The following is a 24,112-nucleotide window of genomic DNA, read 5'->3' on the forward strand; positions in this document are numbered from 1 at the left end:
ACTTAGTCCTCACAGTTCTGGAGGCTGGACGTCCAAGATCAGCGTGCCAGCGTGGTTGGGTGAGGGCCCTCTTCCGGGTTGCAGACTTCTCACTGTATTTTTATATGGTGGAGGGACTAGGGAGCTCTGTGGGTCTCATTTATAAGGGCACTAATCCCATTCGTGAGGGCTCTACTCTCATGACCTGATCACCTCCCAGAGGCCCCACCTCCTAATACCATCACATTGGGGATTAGGATTTCAACATGTGAATTCAGGGGGGACACATTCAGATGAGAGCAGATGGATATATGTGTCAAATAGAAAACGTGATACCAAAAGAAGGGAAAGATGATTAAGAGAAATATAAGCACTATAATAATGATATCATTAAGTTTTGATATCTCCTATGTGTCAAAAAAAAAAAAAAGTCACCCAATTGGTGAACGGGGTTATTGGTCTCAGTTTTCACGTCTATACTGTAGGGTAGCATTCTATATCCACACTCTTGTTATGGTCTCATGGTGTGTGGAGGGCACTTTCGCAACCACACGTGGTAGACTTGGCCATGTGTCTTGGCAATCACTTGGCAATGTGAATTCATCTGGCCAACGAGATGTTAGCAGATGTTTTATGACCACAAGCGTTAAAGTTACCTTTTTGCATTCTTGTCTTTCATCGTGTGAGAAACATGCTTCAGATATCTGGTTGTCTAAGGAAGATGAGAGGTATATGGAGCACACCTGCACCTGGGCTCGGAGGCAAGCCTGGCTGAGCCCAGCCTAGACTAGCCATACTCCAGTCAGCCTGCAGATATGGGAGACAGAAATAAATGCCAGAATGTTCACGTCACAATTTGGGGATGGTTTGTTATGCAACATTTTCGTGGCAACAGCCACCTGATACATTCATTCACTTATCGTTGATTAACTCTGGATAGATTTCTCCTCTCCCTTCAATTTGTTTGTAGTAGTGAGGATAGGAAGATATATCCACATTTTAATTTTAATGGGTTTTCACACTCTATAGAACCTAAATGACTTCTTATTTCATAATCAGTTTTATCTGAAAATTAATTTTAATGGAGTAATTGATTTAATTATTTAGATAAAGGCGAATTCTATGTCTTTATCTACAAATGGCATGTTATATATATGGTAAGAACATTCTCATTACAATAGTAAACATGTACTGTGAATTTAAAATGAGTGTTACCCACTGAGATTTCTCCATCTCTATCTGGAATTTAGGATTATTCATCATGAATAGTATACTAAAGGGGACTGGTTTCCAGCTGGAGTCTCATTGCACGCAACTCGACATCAGACAAAACGATAGGGTTAAAATACTCGTATTTTTATCGTTTGATTTTCTTATAAGCCTTAACCAACAAGCTAACTCCCCCTCCCCCAGCCCCCATGAAAGTACCTCTTACTTTCCAGCTGTGGTAGTACTGTTACTACATTGTAGCATAATTTAATAAACATGACTCTCTACACCTTAAAGTGAAAGAACATTTCGTGGGTCCTCTAGGGGAAATGTAGGTAACTGAGATGTAATCCTTGCCTTCAGAATTCTTGCTTAGGGAAGAAACCTGTATTATCTTTACTGAAAGAGTCATTGTGTTCTAAATAACGAGACAGATTCGGAGAATGGAGGATGTTATGCAGAGCATTCTTACACTTTTATCTGAGGGTTTAAGAAGTTATTCTGTGCCTGTAGTACTTCCTAAAATCCCAGTGAAAACAACCTGTAATTCAGTGTCATTAAACCATCTACAGAAATCTCCCAATCCAAAACTAAAAGCAAACTTTTTTTTCACTTCTCATAAGGAAACTCACCATCATTTATTCCCCGGTGTGGAATTCCCTCCTTCTAGAAGCTTCAGAATGCACTTGCTGGTCTGCATCTTCTGAAGCCTCTCATCAGGCTGTACTTTCTTTCTGTGACACTTGGGTGGTGTTGGTGCTGATTGTGATGGATGGCGTGTACACAGAGCGTGATACAGAAGTAATGGAACTGGAAGGTTTAGCCACGAGGTCATGTGGCGTCTCTAGGACCTTGTTCACGACCTACAGGGTTTCTCTCGGGAGCCTTCTCTGTTCTCTGTTCCGTTCCTTTCTAGCCTAACCCTCTTGCACACTCTACTGCAGCCGTTCTCTGTGTGTGTGCCCGGGAACCCTTCATATAACATGCTTCATGCTCAGGTGGGTTCCATGGTCACCTAAATTAGGGAATGCATATTAACCTTTTAAAAGCACTGAAAAGTCCTAAAATAAAGAAACCCTTTTTTCTAAAATTTTTTGTCATAGAAACCCTCGTTTTTTTTCCTCACCTGCAATGACTATGACCCTGTGTATTAGACCTTAGGTTGATCCCAGTCTTCAAGGGAACCAGTTTGATTGGTCTCTGAAGCCTGCCCTACTTGGGCACAGTCTCGGGCCAGACCTCCTCTGGAAGTGCTAGCAGCCTGTGGAGCCTGTGGACTGACTGTCATGGGGTCAGAGGGCACCTCCAATTCAGTAAGTGCCACCCTCTTCTGAGCGGTGGGCTGGCCCTGGGTGGTACAGGCACCATAACCGGTGTGCTCACTTGCACGAGGTATTTTTATTTATGTGTAGCGTTTGTGCTTGATAGCCATGTTGTCTTTTAAAAGTGTTAAGTGCAGGTGGCCGGGCAGACAAAGAATTTGTGATGGCAAAGATATTGGAAGTATTTCCCCTAAGAACGCAGCTTCCCAAATAGGTCTATTCCTCTTAGAAACAGGCCCATTATGCTACCTTTTTAGATCTTTAAATTATTACAATCATATCGTTTGTTCTTGAATTTTATATTCCTATAAAAGCATGTATTCTTGTATTTTAACGACTGAATTATTGCCTGTAAAATATTTAAGACATTTTTAATCAGGTTTCTTTAATTCACCTTTAACAGGAAGGAGTAAACACAAAACAAAAAGACCTGTTGTTTCTTGATGTTAACAAAACAGGTTCAGGCTCTAGTTTTATAAAAATCCTTGCTGTCTGAATTATACAATATTCATTTATATTACTTTTCGTGACGCAAAATATTCTATTCATTTCTTTAATCTTTATCTGAAAAGGAAAAGAAAAATTGCCAGCATCACTAAACTTTTGAATTTGCTGATCTTTCAAATACATATCCTGTAAGTTGAAGGGAGAAAGGCTGCTCTGGGAATCCTAACTCTGACCTACTGGACCTTCGTCGGATTTAATCTCTGACTTCGTATTACATTAAGGAACTCTTATATTGAAAGGGCAGTAAAGAATGGCCAGTTTTTGACATTTGTTTTCTGGTATTAGATTAATCCTTTACTTAGAGAAAATTGTTTTCTGATAAGTTCAGTCAGAGATCAGCTCCTGCTCTCAGTAGTTTCCTCCTCCTGCACCTTTTCTGGGGAATGGACTTCAAAAAACGTGAAAAACATCAGTGTCTCAATTACAAATATTTTATAGGATTTTCTTCATTCAGGTGTTTGGTTAAAAATTATTTTAAAATGAGTGAATGTGCACTTAAGGAGATCATATAAGGATATATAGTTAAAATATTGTTTATCAAGCTAACTATAAGAAATCTATGTTTTAAAAATTTTCCTCCATTAAAAGTAAATATGAGTGTTGCTTACATTTAGCTCTATGAAACTTTTCTCCTATTTGTTGCAACATTAACTTATATTTTTCTTTTCTATTTGATCAATATATAATATTGAGCTTTGGGTTAATTCTCGACAACCTATAGAATAATTCAGAAAAAGTTTTTTTAATTATCTGCCCTATAATCTCTGATTCTTTTTGCTGATTTGTCTATATAGTCCAGAGGGCAAAAGACTTTAAAAGATAATCCATCTACTTGTAAATCACCAAGAGTTCTTCTGATTTCACTTATGTATTAGCAGCAGTGGTGGCAAAGTCCTTTACAACGGATTCAGTGATCATCCCTGGATCGCCATTTACCTTTCTTTGCATGTGCCTGCTCATCTCTCTCGTCTTGACTTTAGTCTCTGCAAAGTACAATCTAAAATGAAATGCCTCCCAGCTGTTGGAATGAGCCTCTGATCCCCACTCTAGGCTGATATTCACATTTTGAATTTTATGTAATCCAATTGGCCAAAAACCTTTCATGCTTATAATAGCTACCCATGCTTTTTCAGAAGATTAAAAAATTTCAGAAAATGAAGTGTCTTGCAGGTGTCTTATCCTTTCATTGTTGTGAAAATTTGTTTAGTTATAACAAAAGTTGCATCACCTTACATTCCTTAGAATTTACTTAGGCAAAGCTAACAGTGGTTATGCTTATTGTAAAATATCCTGGCAGAATTGCCAGGGATGGCTTTTGCTTTATATTAAAGAAAAGTTATTCATTTTTTTTTCTTAAGGCCCTTTTGTTTGTGTGTTGGTAATTGACAAAATGATTGCATGTGAAACATAACTCTTGCATAAAGTAAGCTGCTCACAACACAGACTAATTACACATTTGGGAGGCGAGGCAAAGACATCCAGAGCCTGCTCGTGCTGAGCCAAGAGCACAACATTTAATGAAATGAGGGCCATAAAAGGTTTAGCATGGATGCTGTCAGGTCTGACATGGGCTTCTGGGAAATTGAACACTGGCCCTGCGGACTGGTGGCCTCCCCTGGGCTTTGAAATGCCGGGTTATTACCACTTTCATGCGTGAATCAAGCACTGCTTTGCAATACAAGAACCTCTGTGATTCTAGAGATGGCCCCATTTGGAACACTCTCAAGCTAATAATATGGATGCCTCCCTAGTCATCCATCTTCTTGCCTTTTTCCTCCTTTCACGCCAAGTAATTACTTTTGATATTAGTTTGATAAAAATGGTTAGTATATCTGGCAAGGTCCTACCATGTAGTTTCTCTGCTTCCTCTGTCCTAGTCTTAAACTCTATTCTTTCCTCTCCAGGTAATACTGTTTATGAAAGAGAAAGGCCTTCCCACGTTGTTCAATAAACTTTTTGCCAATTATGTTCTGTGTAGACTGGCCATTTCACATCACAGTGTTTAGTACACGGTAGATGCTTGATAAAAATTTGTTGAGTGACCATGGTTTGCAGAGTGACTCTATTGCTCAGGCTGGAATGGATCAGTCTCATTGCTGAATTCCAGCTGTGGCAGGTTGTTCATTGTGCTTAGGAATAGAAATGGTATCACAGAGAACAAGATGAGAGAATGGAGAAATCGGAAAAGAGTAACTGAATGGGAGGAGAAGGGAAAATATACATAATTAGGATGATAACAGAACAGCTATAGGAACTTGAACAAAGTTTGTGTAAAAAGGGATAAAAGGTTAGTTAAGGCTGGGAATGGATAGGATAAAGCACTGAAATGGCTTCGAAAAATTAGGAAAGAAAAGGCAGTTATTTTACTTACCGTTTGATTTTACACTTCTTTTTTTGATTTAATAAAAATAATGCCTATACATACATCATTTTGGTGTTTTCCAAATTGAGAACTAGGACCCATTATTGGATTATGAAATCAATGTAGTGGGTTGTGACCAAATTTTTTAAAAAATAAAAAAGCATAGAAAATACTAGAATGTGTTGCACTCTGAGCAAGTATTAGCTCATGAAACTTTTGTTTATAGATGTGTGTATGTGCATATATGTATATGCTTGAATGGATAGACAGACAGACAGACAGGTAGACAGGGCACCGGATCACAGTGCTTCCCAAACTTGATGAAATGTACCATGAATATTGCTGTTTGCAATGTTCACTTGTGACTTGAGGTACATGATGCAATTTAAAACCATGAACAGTCCACCGTCCATCACAAGTTGGTAGCTGTGACATATCTCGGTGCCTTCATTGAGGATTTGATGTTGAAGCTGAGCTGGGTTGTCATCTCTCCTAGGAGCAAAAAGTATGGTATGAAAAGGGAAATTGGACTAGGTTACTTTTAAGATTCCTTATAACTATGATACCTTATGCTTTTTATAATTATTTTTAAGGTAAAAACCAATTTGTATAAACATTTAAATTAATGAAATCTGGAATAGTAGGAATCCAATGTGTTGTGCCAGCAGTTTATTCATTTGCTTACATGTATGTATATACAATTCCACCAATACACATTCACAGATACACAAAAATACATATACATACACGCAAGCACATATTGCTGGACACTTACTCATATATAGCTCATATATGTTAATTCATTCACTCAACAAATATTTATCTAGTGCCCGTTTTTGAGGCTGGCACTATTTTAAGCACTAGCGACAGATTGTTGAGAAAAAAACGCAGAATAGTATAAAAGTCCCTGTATTCAAGAGAGATTATTTAAAAAATAAATAAACAAATAAGTTTACAGTATGTGATAAATGCTAAGGAGAAAAACAAAGCAGGATAATGGATATGGGTAGGGTGGTGTTGTAGGGTGTTAAAGTAATTTGAAACTGAACGGCCAGGGAAGACCTCCCTGATCAATGGGTATTTGAATGGAGAATTGAAGGAAGTGAGGGAAGGAGTTCTGCTGGAACCCAGGGGAGGAGCATTCAAAGCAGAGGGAAAAGGTGATGCGGAGGACTTGGGGCAGAAGCATGCAGGTTGTTTTGAAGAAAAGAAAAGCCAAATGGGCAGGCGCAGAGTGAATGGGAGATGTGCTCAGAGGAGAGGCGGCGTGCTCAGCTTATGCAGAGTGTGCAGGACAGTGGAAGGACTTCGGCTTTTTCTCTGAATGAAGTGGGAAGTCACTAGAAGGTTTTGAGTATTTGTTTTAATAGGACCGCTCTGGCGGCTGTGTTGAGAAAGAGCCTGAGGAGGAGAGAAGTGGAAGCAGCGAGGCAGAAGGGAGGCCCTATCACAGAGAGTATCCCGTGAGACACAGTGGGGGCGAAGGTCAGAGGATAGAGTCCTGGGTGTGTTTTCAAGGTGGAGCTGCCAGGAGTTGCTGATGGGTTGGATGTGGAGTGTGAGACAAGAAGGGAGTTGGCAATGACGTTGAGATCTCGTGCTTGAATGTCAGGAGGAATACAATTGCATTAACTTGTTCAGGAGGAGCAGGTTTAAGGCATGATCTGTTCGGCCATGATCGTTTCAAGGTAGAAACCCTAATGGAATTGCTCACTAGAAAATTGGTTATATGACTCTGAGTATAGGGGAGAGGGATAGAAAGATGAATTTGTGATTCATGCATGATATATTTAAAACCATGAAATTAGATGAGGTAACTTAGAAAGTGAGGATGGAAGAGAAGAGAAAAGGTCAGATTGATTCCTGGGACACTAGTCCTTAGGGATTGGTGAGAAGAATTGGAAAAGAGGATTGGAAAGGAGTGGACAGTGAAGTGGGAGGTAGACTGTGAAAGAGTGGTGTCCTGGGACCAAGAACAGAAAGTGTTTGAAGAAGTGGAACATGATCAATTGGGCCCAACACTACTGTAGATCAAGAAGGGTGAACGATGAGAACTGACCATTGGATTTAGCAACATGGAAGTCGTTGGGGCCTCTAAGAGGGGCTGTGAATATACTGCACACACACACCCATGCACACACATACACACGTATATATTTATAGAATATATATACATATTATGTATTATATGTGGATTTAAAGAATCATATAGTACATATACTACAATAGGGTATATATATTGTATATAGTATACGTGGTATTATAGTGTATGTGGATGTGACTGCATTTGGCAATTGTTGATTCAGGGCAGTGGTTTTCCACTGGAGATGATTTTGACCCCAGGGGACATTTGGCAATGTCTGAAGGCATTTTCGGTTGTAACAACTGGAGAAGGAGGTGCTACTGGCCTCTAGTGGGTAGTAGCCAGGGATTCTGCTAAATATCCTACAGTGCATGGGGCAGCTCCTCACAACAAAGAATTCTCAGGCCCCGAATGTCAGTCACGCTTAGGTTGAGACAGCCTGAGTAGAGGATGCTGTATGGCCAGCCCGGGCCCTACGGCCTTAGACCTACACACAGGCAGTAGGGGCATCTGAGCATCCATCCTGGGTCTGACTCTAGGAATCTCAAGGACTTTGCATCTGCAGACACGGCCTCTAGGGGCAAAGAATAAGAAATAATGAAAGGACAAAAAATAATGAAATTCACAAGGTTTCCCTTACTACGCCAGCCTTACCTCTTTGTATCTGCAGGTGGAAAAAGCAAGGGATACTCCCAACAGAGTGTGGGTAAGCTCCTGTCTGAAAGACAGGAAGCCAGGGAGGGTCCAGGTCTGGATCTGCTGCTGCTTTTGTGCTCCTGGTGTTGCTAAGGTCCTGCATCGGGGGCACTTGTGAGGACTTTTTACCTCTTTCCATCCCACCAAAAAATGTCTGGCAAGATTTGAGTTTAATTTTCAGAGTTACTAGTTGAACCAAGATTATTGGAGGAAGGCATTCAGTATATTGATTTTTTTGTACATTAGGTAAAGGGGCACTTATTTCTAACAGAGGAAATGGCTGTGTTAACTACTATAATGGCTTCCTTCACCATTGGGAAGTTAGCTTTTATTAGAAACCACTAATTATGGCTTGAGCCTCGTACAGCATAAGAAAGAGATAAAACATAACTGTAGTTGGGTGGAGAACGTGGAATTGCACGGCCTCCTACTGTTCTTGTAGGAATCTGTCTGGGAATTTCTTACAACTGGGCCGAGTCATGGTGGTTCACAGAAGTGGAGTCATAGTAGAGCAGTTAAGAGCCGGACGCAGGAACCACACTGCCTGGGCGCCACAAGGCTCAACCCTGACAAGTCACACCGACTGTCGGCGTGGTACTTATCTGCTGTGCCCCTCAGTCTCCTCATGTGTGAAATGGGCGCGGTAGTAATCCTCTGAGGGTGGGTGTGAAGAGTGAGTGTACTGACATGTGTGAGGCACTTAGAACAGAACCACTCAATCACTATTAGCCACCAGTTTGTTTTTGTTGTTATATTTTTGGCTCTTGGATATCAGGGACTTCAAAAAGATAAATGAAGTTTAAAATGAAAAGGTAACCATAATATCACCTGATTTCTATTTCGTTTTTACCACTTATGTAATAAATGGAAGGTGTGAGTACAAATAGTCGTTGTCAATCTTATTAAGAATTAAACACAGTTGCCAAAAAAAAACCTTATTTGACTGTAGAATAAAGTGGTTTGAAGGTTTTACTCAAGCAAAACTTGTCCTTGTGTTATTCTATCTCCGGTAGATAAAAGCCAGAGAACCTTTCCAGTCTTTCTCTAAATTGTGTTCACAAACTTCTAGTAAGAACAGCTGCTCTTTAATTCACACTTTAATTCAGTGAAACTTTATTAGACTGAAATTAACCAAATCCCAGAGAGGCCTGGAAACATAAATGATTATGAAATATTATGGTTTCTAAATCGAGCATTTTGGAAGACAAAGATGAAGGCTAATAATTTACATTTAGTATTTAATTCTGGCATTCCAAGGGCAAAAAGACAGCTAGTTTGAATCAAACAATGGGATTTGTTTCTTAGATAATAATGTAATGTTAGTTGAAAGAACTAACCTGTAATAGGTTTATTAAATTAAGCAATAAAGTTTCATTTCTTTGAAACTACCTGTTGTCAAAATCGTTACAGCTAACTCATTTACAGTGAAATTAAATGAAGGCACTATTTCTTTAAAGTTACACATGGGTTTTCTCTGTTTTGGTAGGAGCTGAAAATGCCGTGTCAGTGGATCTGGCTATGATCAGACCTCTTAATCTGTTTTAATTATGGGTTCTTTGCTACTTCTGATTTTATAGTTGTTATTTGGTGACTGACATTCAGACATTCACAGTAATTTTTAAAATATGTAATTTAACATGAGAGTCCCTCAAAGTGACCTTCAGATGAGAGTCTCTAGGCATAATTACAGAGAAGAAGGAACTGCCGACCTAGAATGAGTTGATGGTTTCCAGGGCTATCTCATTTTCAGATTTTCCGGTTACACACTGTAGCGGAGTTTCACATTTCTGCTAGCCTGGGACTGATGCAGAAGGGGCATCTACACGGATTATCATGTAGACGGCACTTTTCGTTCCCGCTACTGTATATCTGAAAACATCAGGGATCAAATATGATTAAACAGGTTTCTCCCTGGAGACCTGAACCCTAAATGTGCCTCTTGCCGCCATACTCCGCATTTTTTGAGACCAGCTCTGCTTGTGGCTAGATGTCATTTGTCGAAGAGGACATGAATATTTGTTATGCATTTTCATTTCTGTTTAGGTTCAAAAACTGGTTGCTGGTGACTTATGCTACCCAGAGATGCAAGTTTAAGGCATGAGTTTTGACACAGTGAAATTTAATTCAGTGATATCCATTATGAATCGCATTTCTCTAGCTTTCAAACAACACTTAATTTTTTCAGTGCTCTATCCGATTGACAGTTTTTATCGATAACATTGCTTCCATGGTGAATGATATGTTTGAAAATTATATAAGACAAATATTTCCCTAAAATTTTAGCATGTTTCTGCCCTAAGTTCACAGTATCTACCCTGAGTAGATCTCAGTATTTTACCCTGAGATCACAGTATCTCTAAGGTCTTTTCTGGTGCCTAACATCCCCTAAGTAATGTCCAGAGTCTTTAATTACTGAGAATATTCTGCTAAATTTCAAATACTTATGGATGTTTCAAAGGGCATGACTATGCCTTGCCAAAGGGTCCTCTGTGCTGACCATCACCAAATATTATTCCCAAGAACTCTTCCCCCGCTCCATGGACATGGTGGTCGCCCCTTGAGGAGAGACAGCCAGCCTTCGCCTGCCAGGAGCAGGATTACAGCTGTTAGAGGTCCAGACGTCCTGTCTCGCCAATTGCATATGTGTTTGGCCATCTGAGTGTGTAAATGTCAACCTGCTTTCTTCCCTTCACTCTTTCGTGTGGCTTCCCAACAGAAAGGAGAACCTGACTGCTACGCGCTCTCCCTGGAAACAACTGAACAGCTCACCTTCGAGATCCCCCTGAATGACTCAGGTTCTGCTGGCCTCGGAGTGAGCTTGAAAGGGAACAAATCTCGAGAAACTGGAACAGACTTGGGGATTTTTATCAAATCCGTCATCCATGGAGGTGCTGCTTTTAAGGTGGGTAGGAGTGATGTTTGCTTGTGAGTGTGAAGATACCTCGAGATGTGGCTGTTGTGCTTGGGAACTGGATGGAGAAAGTGTCTCAAGGCTGAGACCACTGAGACTTTCTGCCAGATGCAGGAAATGTGTGTGTGATCAGATCTGGGCAACAGTTGTCTGTTTTCATACTTTACATGGTTAATTTCATTTCCTAGAGATAGTTCTAAAACCCATCGTGATTAATATTCTTTCTTGCATTCTTTTTATTACTCTGTTAGGATTCCTCTGAATTTGTGACCCAACGAAGTTGAACCTAAAAATACACAATCAGAAAAACAAAACTAAAAACAAGTCAACATCAAGGCAGCAAATAAGAAAGTATGCTTCTTGTGCTTGCAAGAATGAAAGCTACTGGAGCCTGAGAGTGACTGTGGTATAGATTAAAGGTCATTTATCACATGTACACACTTGAAGATGACCATGGTGCCTGGAATGCTTATATTATATTATAAATTTCCAGACAAAAAGGAAAGACCGTGGCTCTGCCCTTTCACGCTGGGGTGGGCAGTGTGGTCATAGCTATTACCGTTGTGCAGTGGTTAACCAGATGGCGGGGCTGCGATCTGACTCCACCACTGTGTGCTCCAGCTGGTGCATCCTTGCTAGCTGGGTGTGAACGTGGGCGGGGAACTGGACCCACTGTGCTCCCATCTCCTCGTCTGTAGAATGGGGATAACAAATAATACCTAACTCAAGGGGTTCTAAGGATTAAATAAAGCGATACACACGATGTGATGATGAAGCTGTGACGTGATCATCACTGCTAATAGGGGTTGAAACACGTGCCTGCTTCTCGTTAGCTGTCCTCCCCCTCCTCGTCATCTCCTGCTGTGCAGTGAGACCTCCTGAGTTTGAATCCTGCCTTAACTACTCTCACCCTCCGTCACTGTAGGCAAATTGCTTGTCCTCCATATGCCTCTGCTTCCTCATTTGTAAGATGAGTAAAATTGGTAGTGCCTACCTCCTGGTGCTCTGGTGAGGACAGAGAGACCACACATGCTGAGCCTACGATAGATTTGCAACAAATGTTAGCCATTTTAGAGTCATCTTGATATTGATAGCTGTGCCCTTTCCCACTCGAAAGCCAAGAAGACATGGTTAGAGTCTGCAGGGGCCCCCGGCCCTCACATCCTGGCTTTGTTGAAGCATCTCTTCTCACACTTGTCATTCCACTTTTGTTTCAGACCTAGACTCTGAGCTAATGTCTTTTCTTTGGGAAATAAGAAATGCATTGTGGATAGACAACTCCTTAATGCACTTCTTGAATCAGTTAGCTTTTGTTGCATAATAAATAATGACAAAATTTCAGTAACATCCATCAATAAGCCTTTATTTCCCTCATGGCTCTGCAGGGCAGTGAGAGGGGCTCTGATGCAGGCTGGTGTGTCTCTGTCACCAGAGTCTGAGTGTGCTCCACATGTCCTGCCTGCTAGAGCACGTTCTTCTCGTATGCTGAGGTGTCAGAGGGCCAGGAGCACTGGCTGAAGCCTCTTAACTTCTGGGCCCCAGACTGGCACACTGTCGCTCCACACACAAACCCCTGGCCAAAGCAAGTCATATGGCTGAATCCAAGGTCAGTCCCAGGGTGGGGGAACACAGTCCACCATGACGAGGCCGTGGCAAAAGTATGAGCACAGAGAAGGAGGAAGAATTGGGGCCAATCACCCAATCTATCGGACTCTCCAATTTGGCTCAGAAATGCAGAACCAGGAGCAGAAGAGAAATAATAGTAATAATAACAACAACAACAGCAATTACCATTCATTCTGTGTAGTGCTTAATAGACGTTGGACTCTGTGATGAGTTTTAGGTGGATTCTCTGATTTTATTCTTGACAGTCACATTGGATTATCATCATGCCATTTTATCAAAGGGAAATTGCAGATTACACTGGGTAGTGCCTCTCCTATGGTCACAGAGCTAGGAACTGTTTAACTAAGGTTTGAACACAGGCAGTCTGACTCCAGAGCACCTGCTACGCTGCACTGCGATGAGGGCTCTCGCATGTCATCCATTCAGGTTCCTGGAGATCAGGGGCTGACGCCCTGGAGCTGTCTTGCGTCATGCGTGTCATCCTTAGCCAAGCCGTTTAAACATGTGCTGTGTTTGAGAGTGAATCTTAGTTATCTTTGTGGATACCAGCTTGATATTACTCTTCTTATTTCTAATGACAGCTCTATTTGTAGAATTTATTCCAAGTAATATTGAAACTGAAATGGGAATTTTTAGAAATTAAAAGCAAACATCTTAGCTCTTTTATGGGCAATAACTTAAGCTGAAGGAGATATTGGAGAGCAGGTTGAATATGTATATCCATGTTTGTGTAAGTGAGCAGCTCCTTACCTAAGCAGTTTCCGACAGTCCTGTTTCTTGCAGCAAGATTTCACTTTCCATTTATGTAAATTTCCTTCCTGATACTGGTCTGCTGACTCAGACAATCACACCATTAGAAACCACTGGACAGCGTATTTATAGCTGATCTTAAACAGTAAGAGGCATCAATCATCAATTTAGCCTTATTGTGAATGTTTAGTATCCATTTGTCTTGTTTACTTTTGGAGGCCTGAGCTTTGCTCACAAGAAATCTGATTAACCAGAAAAAAAGGAAGTGCTTTTCTATTCTCCTTCTGCTGTTCCAATAATCCACTGTTACTCCTCAGAAAATTGCCACCTGTTCTGTGATCCAGGATTACGTCTTACAAAAATTGTTTTGAGACTTTGTTCCTGCCGCTTTTCAGAAGATACACATGTAACAGACTGCAGTGTCCCCGGGGCATGGGGGAGATAAGCAGGGGAACATCCACTTTAGCACCTGGCCCTAGGTTTTTACCTGAAATCAACAAAATAATCTTTCCTCCAGAGCACAATCTTTTTCTTCTGGGCCTCCATACCACTAATTGGTTCTCAAGGTGTTTTTCCCTTTAGGGAAGGTGGAGTTTTGAAAACTACTTTGAAAATACGACCAGATTCTTCCTGTGGATTCTGGGTGCTGTATTCTCCTGGGGCCTTCCCTTGGGGTAAACAAAGACAGCAGACTTCTCGCCACATGTAAAACCCATGAATGGCTGTGACTATAATGGAGGGCCTCTTTTTTTCTCCCCTCACTACTGGGGCTACTGCTTTCTATCATTTCCTCTCTTATTTGAGTTATTCTAATGGAGATGTAAATCTCCACTTGAAAATAAGAGCATCCACCTACTTCTCTAGGATTCCCTCTTGGAAGTGCATCCTTCACTCCCTCTAAGGGCAAACTGAACAATATTTGCACTCTATTCAGAATTATCCAAATGCTTACTCTTATCTTAATATTTAAATTCCAGTCTGCATATCAAGAAGTAAAGCCCAGAAACTCTCCTCTCCGAGGGTCAGGACACGACACTTCAGATGCTTGAACCTGTGGAGTGCTTTCTGGACGCCTCTGAAGCGTCTCTTTGAGGCCTGCTTTTCCATGTGCAAAGTGATCATTGACCATAAGAGCCAAATGTGACTTGAGTGTTGATGCTAACATACTTAAACAATAACATGCACTACGTGTTTCGTTTTATTTTCAGTCGTTCTTCCTGGGCATTTGCCCCTAAAGTACAGTGCAGTTGCTCCCAGAAACAAAATATACCAGATACAAGTATATGTGTTAACTTCTCATGAACCATGAACTGAGTGGAATGAAATTATGATGTTCATGAGGATGCTTTTCTAAAATTTCTCTTTTGTGATTGGAATTTAAAGTGAATGTGGTGGTGTTGTTACTGTTAAATGAAAATAAATATTGTCTGTTGCAGTTAGAAAAAAACTGCTTGAGAAAAATGCTCTCCTTTCCCAAAATCCACATAAAAATTACTTTCCCTTTTCTCCAGGGAAGCACACATAAAGTCTGGATGATCAGTTCGAAGACCTTTGATATTTTCATTCACATTTGCTAAACGTTTTGAATTCTGCCACCAGTGGCTTTCTTTTGCTTTGCTTTTGATGTACTATATTAAGTGAATTTTTTAGAGAAAATGCATTTTTACATCTATCGCTTATTTAACTTAAGCAGTTACATTAACTTAAACTTATTATTTTCAACTTTAAAAGTAAATCACTTTTAGAAAAAATATATAACTATCGATTTTTTTTTAAAAATGAGGTAGGATATTAACATGCTGTAGTAAAAATAAAAGTCTCATAGAATAAGTTGTACTAATTCTGAATGACTTTTTTTTTTTTTTTAATATATTGACTTTGGGAGTGGAATGTGTCCTACTGAAACCTTAAAATAATAGGGTAAAAATTGACATTTGAAGGCAATTTTTGCTAAGGGAAAAACTGTCATGTATCAGGTAGATTATTTAAGAGCTCTTAAATAGTGAGAATGAATTTAAGAATACCTGTTATTCTCTAGAAAATTAATTAGCTAGGTTTGTGCTTAATAAATACTACTTGATGATGATGAAATTAAATGAAAGAAAAATATCTGACATAGCTAATTGCAAATGCATGCACTCAGAATATGAAATAGACATAATTTAAGTAATTTGATTCTCGTGTGCTTGGAAAATTTGGAACACTGTCTCTGAGAGATGTGGAATTTCGTAACCTACACTATTTAGTAACGGGTAAAAGAAAAAATTCTATCTCATGCAAGCAATTCCTCTATTTTAAAATGACTAAAATATGAATTTTGGGGGAAAATACACACAGTTCTAGAATTTCCAAGAACATGGTGCTTGATCCTGAGTCTCCGTGTCTCTTCGTAATATGGGACGTTTAATAGCATCCAGGCTGCTTAACGGAAGTCCACTAGGAGTTCCCAGCGTGAGTAATTTCTACCTCCATCTCTGCTGGTATCTATAAATCATGTAGCAGATCTATAATTAATCAATTCAAAGGAAGATAAAAGGGACAGCTTTTTAAGGAGCACTAATGTTAAATGATTTCTTCAGCTATCTGTTTTTTTAATTGATAATGTTTTCTACTGGTGGCGAACCGTAAAGATCATTACTAGTAGTCGTGTCTTCCAGGCTTTTGCCTCTGACAAAAAGACCCTACAGTCTGAGTGTGTAAATGGCTCCATTGCACATCCTCGAGTATCAGAACCCAGACTCGAACAGTGCATCCTAACCACAGAAATGTGATCTATTTTATAGACAACTAAAAGCAGGAACTTTGCCTGGAAAAATTCACAGTTGCTGTATACACAAGGAGAATTTTACCTTAAAAGAATGAAGTTACTAACTTAAACATGAGAAAAATATTTATCAATTATGTTATGCAAATTACTTTAACCAATTTCCTTTTTTAAAAAAGCCAAAAATGTTAGTATGCGTTAATTCATGTAGTCCAGCTTATCACTTAGGAGTTTTCTACGGTAGCAACTATTTTATGAGGTGGTCATGTAACATAATTTTTAATATCCCACAATACCAGCATCAGTCATTGCTTTTCTTGCTGATCTTTATCACTTGTGTGTTTTTATTTTATGCATGGAACAGCAAATAAGAAATAAATTCATACCATGCAGGATAAAATTTTGGAACTCTACATTATTTTGATGTGTATTTTGGACTCCATAATTGTCTCAGTGGGCTGGACAAAAATATAGGAATTGGTAGTCCTAATCAAAAACGAAATTATAATCTACAAAAGTTGATATACTATGCTGATAATACTTTGACTCTGAAAATAGTACCTTTCACCTGAAAAGCTATATTCATTTTCTTTCTGGGTATTTATAAGATATACATATATATTTATCTGCCGAGTTCAGAATGTGGTCAGAGTTTTGTTCTAGGCACTCGGCTTTGGACCCATTTTTCTAGTGAGCAGACTTTAAGCAATCTTAGCACAAAAAAGAGTACAGTTCATTTTTTTGAAATTAAATAAGATGATAATTTTTAATAAGTTCAAAAGGCCTCTGAGATGCTAGTCTGGAGAGGCATTCATGCAGAGTCTTCTTGATTCATACATAACACATATGTCTTAATAAGCTTTTTGTTACCCAGTTCTCTAGGCCAAAGTAAGCTAAAAACAGAAAATCAGGAAGGAGATGGGGAGTGATGGAGAGGAAACAGAAATGATAGGAAACAGAAAAAGTGTGACTAGAGCCCAGAATGCTGTTCCTGCATAGTAGGCCGAGGAATATTTGTGATGACTCTGTCGGGGCTTCTCAAACTTTCTTGCTGAGGAAATTATAAGATTCAGCAGTGACTATAGCAAAGGCTATAAGTTGCAATATATTTATCTTTGCCCCATATTTTTTTCCAGAAGGAGTTTAAAGTGGAAAGAACTATAATGTATTTTGAAAGCATTATATCAGAATGGTTTTGATTATGTATGTTCTGATGCTCTAAAAAATATTCTTCAGTTATCTTAAAAAAAAAAGTTTTAAACTCCACAGATGCTGACTAAATGGTATGTTGCTGAGACTTCACTGGTTTGCTACATAGAAATGGAGTGAGACTCTTAAAACCACTACTGAATTAGATTAAAAAAATTTAAAATTTTACAATAGCTGAAGAAGTAGATATTGGGCCAGGACACAGAAAGTCATCAAGCTTCACCTTTAGAAATACAAAGTTTCTCTGAACACGTGCTGGCATATCCAAGCCAGCCTGGGTTCAGGAATCTCTCATAGTTACAGTTTGTAAATTAAACAAGTTGTCCGTTGTAGATGAAACTTACACCAGGTCCAAAGCACCTGAATGAAAGATTTTTCAAGGGATTCAACTTGGCAAAAACCTCTTAAACATCTACACTGAGTTATGCAATATATAATAGACTGGAGACAGAAAACTTAAAAGCACATGTTCCAAAATCTAGGAAGCTGGTAGCATAATAACTTAAATATGTAAACAACTCTCATATGGTAAGCACTATGGTAGACAAGCATCAAAGTGTCAGGGGTCTTGAGATGATGGAGCAACTGATGCTGCCTGGGGAGAACACTGTGAATGGAAGGCAGTTGCTGAGTCTTGTTTTGAAGGATAAAGATATATTCAGCAGGTGAGCAGGAATGCAAAGGACACTTTGGACGGAAGTAAGAGTGTGGGCCACGTCACCATGGTGTGTACACCAGAATGCAATTTATTGTCCCTTGAAAATAGAGCTCTAATGTGGGAAGAATGGCCTCATGGATATTGGTTGAAATTGTGTTAGGACAGATGACGTAAAACATTGATTAATGTAGGTAAGTTCTCTTCAAGACAAGAACTTAACATGCTTCCAGTCTTACCAACTTTCTTTATTCCCCTTCTTTGTTTTAAAAACTACTTTAAAATCTTGATTTATTCTTTTCTTTTCATTACTGTTGTTTTTAAATGAAGTTAAATGATTTCAATCTGGAATCAAGGTTATTTTCTAGGTTGGATTTTTTTTTTTAAATATGGTAGGCAGATGTGGTCATGGCGTGATTTTCGGGCCTTGAGAAGAATTTGTTCCGACAATCCTCTGCCTCAATCGGGTGCCATCTTGAGTGAGTCCCACCCCACTCCAGGGAAAGCCTGCTCTGCAGTCTGAGGTCAGGCTTTGGGGTTTGGGCTCTGGGTGTTGATAATGTCCCAGGAGGCTTTCTGAAGGGCCCCCCGGCAATATGCAGAGGCAGAAGCCGACATCTGGTGTGATTAATCCTCTCAACACCCTAGCCGAATGCAGACTGGCACTGGGGCCCAGAGAGCTACCCCGGGAAAGCCAGCCCACTCCCTCCTGCTTGTCTCATGTTTTACAGGGGCTGCGTCTTTGCTTTAGCTTTCTTACGATCCCCTCTGTGTTCCTCAGAAATTAAGAGGTAAGAGCGCCGTACAAACAATTGGCCCAAAGTGGTGGAGTAAGCCATGCAATGTCAGTAGTCATCATGGCAGAGGTAGTGCCCAGGCACCGTCGAGTACAGCAGGGGCTGAACTAAAAGGTCCCTGGACCCCGTGGAAATCATGGATATGCTTCAATGGGCACGTGAAACATCCCACAGAGTACATGACTGCCTCCCACTGCAGAGAATTATCTGGTCCAAATGTGCGGCTGTGGGGAAACCATGGTGTAAATATTTATTTTTAAGAGCTGAGAATCTGTAGCTTTTACTAGATTCTCAAGGAGGCTAAGAGCCCATAAAGGTCAAGAATCACTAGCAAAGTGTTTAAAAACATGGACTTCAGAGTGACCCAGACCAAGTTCAAATCTGCTTTTAGAAAGGTGACCTGTAACAATGCATTTAACTGGCCCGATCCTGGGTTTCTTCTTGTATAAAATGGGGCGATCATTTCCAATGTGTAGGACTGTTGTAAGGGTTAAATTGTCTAGTGCGTGTAAGGGTTTAGCACATGACTGCACAAAGTAGAAACTCATTAAATAAGTGTAGACATTAATTATTGTGGTGCCCTTAATCATCTCTAGAACTCTGACTTTAGAAGCCACGTAGCATAACAGGGACATGTCTGACTCAGATACCTGGCCATGCCAGTAACCTGTGACAAGTCACTTAATTTCTCTGAGCCTCCATTTTTACATCTCTTAAATTATGGAAAGTAGTATTTATATCACAAGGTTGTCGTGAGAAATGAATGAGAGAACATATACAAAATATTTTCACAAGGACTGGTCTGTACTAGGTGTTCAATAAAAGGGAGATGTAATACTCGGACCCCTTGTCTCCCAGTCCACCCCCCCTACTGCAGTAGAACCAGGTTAATGCTGATGAGACGTGAAGCCCTTCCAGGACATGGAGAAGACCCCAGTCTCCTACTAGTTTTTATTTGTCCTCAAGTCCCCTGAGGAAGTTACTTTTTATCTTTATTCTGTTCTCCTTCCTCTTTTTTCCTTCCTCTTTGGGAATTTCCTTTGCTGTCTCCTGGCTTGAAGATGGATAGGGTTGGTTATAGGGGTTGCCAGAGGTGAGGGGTGTAGTTGCTGTCTTTTTGGTTAGGGGTCTGATGGAGGTAAAGTAGGAAGGCAAGTGTCTGAGTCCATTTGGGCTGCTATTAACAGGATTCCATAGACTGGGTGGCTTATAAACAATGGAAATTTATTTCTCACAGTTGTGGAGGCTGAAGTCCAAGATCAAGGTGCCAGCAGATTCAGTGTCTAGTGAGGGCCCCTTCGAGATGACATATAGCTGGCTGTCTTCTTGCTGTAGTCTGACTTGGTAGAGGGGGCAAGGGATCTCTTTATAAGGGCACTAATCCCATTCATGAGGGCTCCACCCTTATGAACTAATCACCTCCCAAAGGCCTCACCTTCTAATAACTTCACGTTGGAGGTTAGGATTTCAGCATGTGAATTTGGAGGAGACACAAACATTTGGTCCATAGCAGAAAGGATTTTTTTTCTTTAACAAATACCAGAATGACCCAGATTACAATGAAATAAATATCCTACAATCACTAAGTAGTATCTCTGAATTGTTGAATTCACTTATATAAAATCAGTTGATGAGTTAACATTCTCATGCCTAACTATTTACTTGAACCTAATATTAATAAGAAAAAATACAACCATAAAAAACTGCTTTTCTTGGTCAAAATTATTCCAAAGCAAAATAGCCATACACAATTTCGATGGATATTTGGTGAGTTTGAGTAATGAGCTCTTCATTGAATCAGCTTCCTTTCAGATCAAGACTAGTTATGGACATGTGTGTTTGTGGATGTAGCTAGATAGGTAGACGGTTTCTTTCTTCCTCTTCTAGTTTGCTCCCTTGCTCTGCCATCCCCCAGCACCACCTCCTGTCTCCACATCTTCATCCGACTCTGGCTTTCACGTAGGGTTCTCTTCCAGGAGACATCTAGTGGCGTATTGTCCTCTCTGGTTTTGACAGACTTTTTTCTTGAAGCACCATTTCTTTAGGGACCAGTCATTGTCATCTATGTAGAAGACAGAATGGTGAGTGAATAGGGAATGCTGAGAAGTCAGGACTTGGGCTCTTCTGATCCAGCTCTGACCTTAACTAGCTGAGGAAGTCCTAATCTATGTGGGAGTGCCATCTCTTAAGAGGAGTACAATAAATGGTTTCTCATCCTCTCTGGGTGTCACATTACTTATCTGTAAATGGAGGAGGTCAGACAAGATGACCTCCGAGGCCCCTTCCAGCTCTAAATTCTGTGATAATATTCTAAGTGTTAGGACAATGTGGTGCTTACTGGCATCGTCATTAATGAAATTACCCATCATTTATCTTATAAAGAAAAAGCACACACCAAGAGTGGCAGACCAGCCATGCCTGGAACTGAGATTGTGGGGATTTTTATCACGCCCACGGCTCTCCAGCGATGCTTGTGATGAATGTGAATGTCTTCAAAAAAAATCCCAGCTGCCCTGGGGTGACCTGCCCTGCCTTTTTGTTTTGGATTTGGGTACAGCAAATATGTTCTACTTCACTGTAGTTCTGCATGCTTGAGACGTGGAATGTAGCTGAGAATAAAAGTTTGTACTTAATACCCGTTGGTAAGAGATTATTCTACAAAAAAATATTCTTACGTCTCCTTATCTCCTGTTTACCTCTTCACTCAGACCTTGCCCCATCCTTCACAGGTCACCAGGTGAGATCTCCCTCTGATTTCATTCCCTCTGTCCTAGCGATCCCCATAAAGTTTCCATCTTTGTCTTTCTTCTTCCTGTCATAGAGGACGAGTGTCCTGCTAAGACTGAGCCTCCACAAACCCAACACGAGACCTCACTTCCTGTTGACAGAGCTAGGATCTTGATCCAACTCTTCTGCTTCCTTCCCTCTTTAAAAACCGCACATCCATCTCCAGTTGTCCTAAAAAGATTTTTAGTGACCCTCCCAACCTCCTCCTCAGACTCAGCCCAATGGTCCTCCTTCCATTAAATGCCAAAATAGAAGAGAATAATTTCTGGAGTTGTGTCTCCCTTCGTGTGACTCAGCCTTTCAGGTTGTTGTTTTACCCCATTTCAGTAGCCTTAACCTTATTCCTCATACGCCTCACTCAAAATTAGATAAAAGAAATGAAGAGATTACTTTCTTGTTTGGCCTTTCCTGTAAATCTCATTTCCAGATTTGCTCCAAATTCGGGTAAAGGTTGAGTGGCCTTGGGAACGCAAGAGGAAGGGAGGGAACGTTATGCTCTGCTGAGGTGTCCTGTCAGACATTCTCCAGCTCTGATTTTGCGCCCATCTCTATGGATCCCATTGCTTTGCCATCTCTATTTCCTCGTCCAGTGGGCGTGTGCTCCTTTCGGTGGCCTCCGCAGCCCTAAGCGGCCGGCGCTCTCTCGGCAGGCGGCCTGGGCAGTGGCCTCCACTAGGGCAGGAGATCTCCAGACCGGCTTTCACCACCTTCCGCCTTTTCCCTGCTGTCAGCAGAGGAACTTCCTCCAGCCATCTGCTACTGCATTAGTCAGAGTTTATCATCTTGTCTGCAGGCTTTCTCTCCCAAAGCTGTAGGGTTGGTCCTATTGTTCATTCTGTGTCTGGTTTTCTCATTTCTTAGGGAAGTTTTTTTTTTCTTGAATTTCATTCTGTTAATTTGAACAAGGATCCCAGATACTTCTAACTGCAAAAACTCTTTATTTTCCTTCCTCTGTTTCAGTGTTGCACCACTATAGTCTAGAGACGAGTAACAGAGTGAGTTCTAGGAGAGGGCTGAAAAGCCAAGGTTCACGAAGCCCATTTGGGCCATCTGTCTGACTTGCTTTTAGTGACCTAGGGCAAATTCCATCACTTCACTGCCTTAGTTTCCTTATCTGAAAAATGTGAATAAAAACATCAGTCTACTTATCTTCTTGAGTTCTGTGAGAATCACTAGAGATAATTTATGGAAGAATTCTGCAGGAAGGTAAATTGTTATGCTCACCTACTGTTATATCTGTTAAACTTATTAGCAGCTGCATCATAACCTTCCTGAACTTGCGTCTGTGTCTCATAGCAAGAACTTCCTACCCTGGTGTGAAACAGGTACAAGGCACGTGCCTAACCTGACTGTCAACATTGTAAGCGTTTTGCCCACCAGGCTGCCTGTTGGGGAGATCACTGTGGTCTTTCAGGTTCTTTTGGAGGCAGAGCTGGCATCTGGTGTGTTAGCTACTTCTGTAGACTCCAGCTTATGAGGGGCTTCTGGCTGAAGACGACTAGTGCCTAGAAGTGGTTCAGACTAGAGGCGGGCTGCCTGTCCTTGTGCCGGGGTTCCGCGCACTTTGTGGGATGTGGTGCTTCTTCCTGAAGATGCTGGGTAAAGTACCATCAGTCAGAGCCTCCTCACAAAGAGCTTGGCAGTCTCCTTTTGCCGGAAGACAGCATAGCTTATCAGTCCTTCACCACACACCTGTGTGTTCTTTTGCAGACTAGCAACTTTTTGGTTGTGTTAGAAAAAATGACATGAGAATTTTTTTCAGCAGTCTTCAGTAGAGCTAGCAGCGCTATGTAGGAGACATTACTACTGGTGAGCACGCAACCTTTAAGCCTGATGTCTCTCTGCCTGAAAATGCAAACCCTCATGTCAAACGATGTGACCATTTCCTTTTCTTTCCTAACTCCCTTTCCTTGAGTCAACAGCAGGGTCGCTGCCAGAGCAAATGCAGAACCAGGCTAGGTTAGCATACTGGCCAGACTTTTAGGTGAGAGATGTTATACAAATGTCTAAGTTATTGCAGCTCGGGCCTCTTAAGATTTCTAAAAATTGCTTTCACACAATCCATTATTGCTAGTATTTGTGACTATTTGATAAGCTCCAGACCCTTTTTCTGCCATAGAAAATAAATCATTCCTAATAGCTGAATTTTTTCTTTTTTCATTTTTAAACTTGAACTTTCCTCTGGAACAGCCACGTATCATCACCATGCTTTCTCTGTTTAATATTCTTCCTTTCCTCTGCCCTAGGATGGTCGTCTGCGGGTGAATGACCAGCTGATTGCCGTGAACGGGGAGTCTCTGTTGGGAAAGTCCAACCACGAAGCTATGGAGACACTCAGGCGATCCATGTCCATGGAAGGAAACATCCGAGGGATGATCCAGTTGGTGATCCTGAGGAGGCCAGAGAGACCAGTGGAGGTGATGCGAATCTTTACTGCCCTCAGCAGTTTGCCCAA

General features: G+C 40.7%; 1 protein-coding gene across 1 annotated transcript in view; it reads left to right on the top strand.

Annotated features, from left to right (window-relative positions):
* PARD3B (par-3 family cell polarity regulator beta) overlaps window positions 1-24,112 on the top strand; it is a 929,552-nt gene that overhangs the window by 520,873 nt on the left and 384,567 nt on the right. Inside the window, exons 11-12 of the mRNA XM_004426826.3 lie at window positions 10,875-11,060; window positions 23,904-24,074. Coding sequence (XP_004426883.2) covers window positions 10,875-11,060; window positions 23,904-24,074 — 357 coding nt within the window. The remainder of the gene's footprint in view (window positions 1-10,874; window positions 11,061-23,903; window positions 24,075-24,112) is intronic.

Source organism: Ceratotherium simum, chromosome 9 (genome assembly GCF_057802395.1).
Source record: "Ceratotherium simum simum isolate JZ-2026a chromosome 9, ASM5780239v1, whole genome shotgun sequence".
Classification (NCBI taxonomy): Eukaryota; Metazoa; Chordata; class Mammalia; order Perissodactyla; family Rhinocerotidae; genus Ceratotherium; species Ceratotherium simum.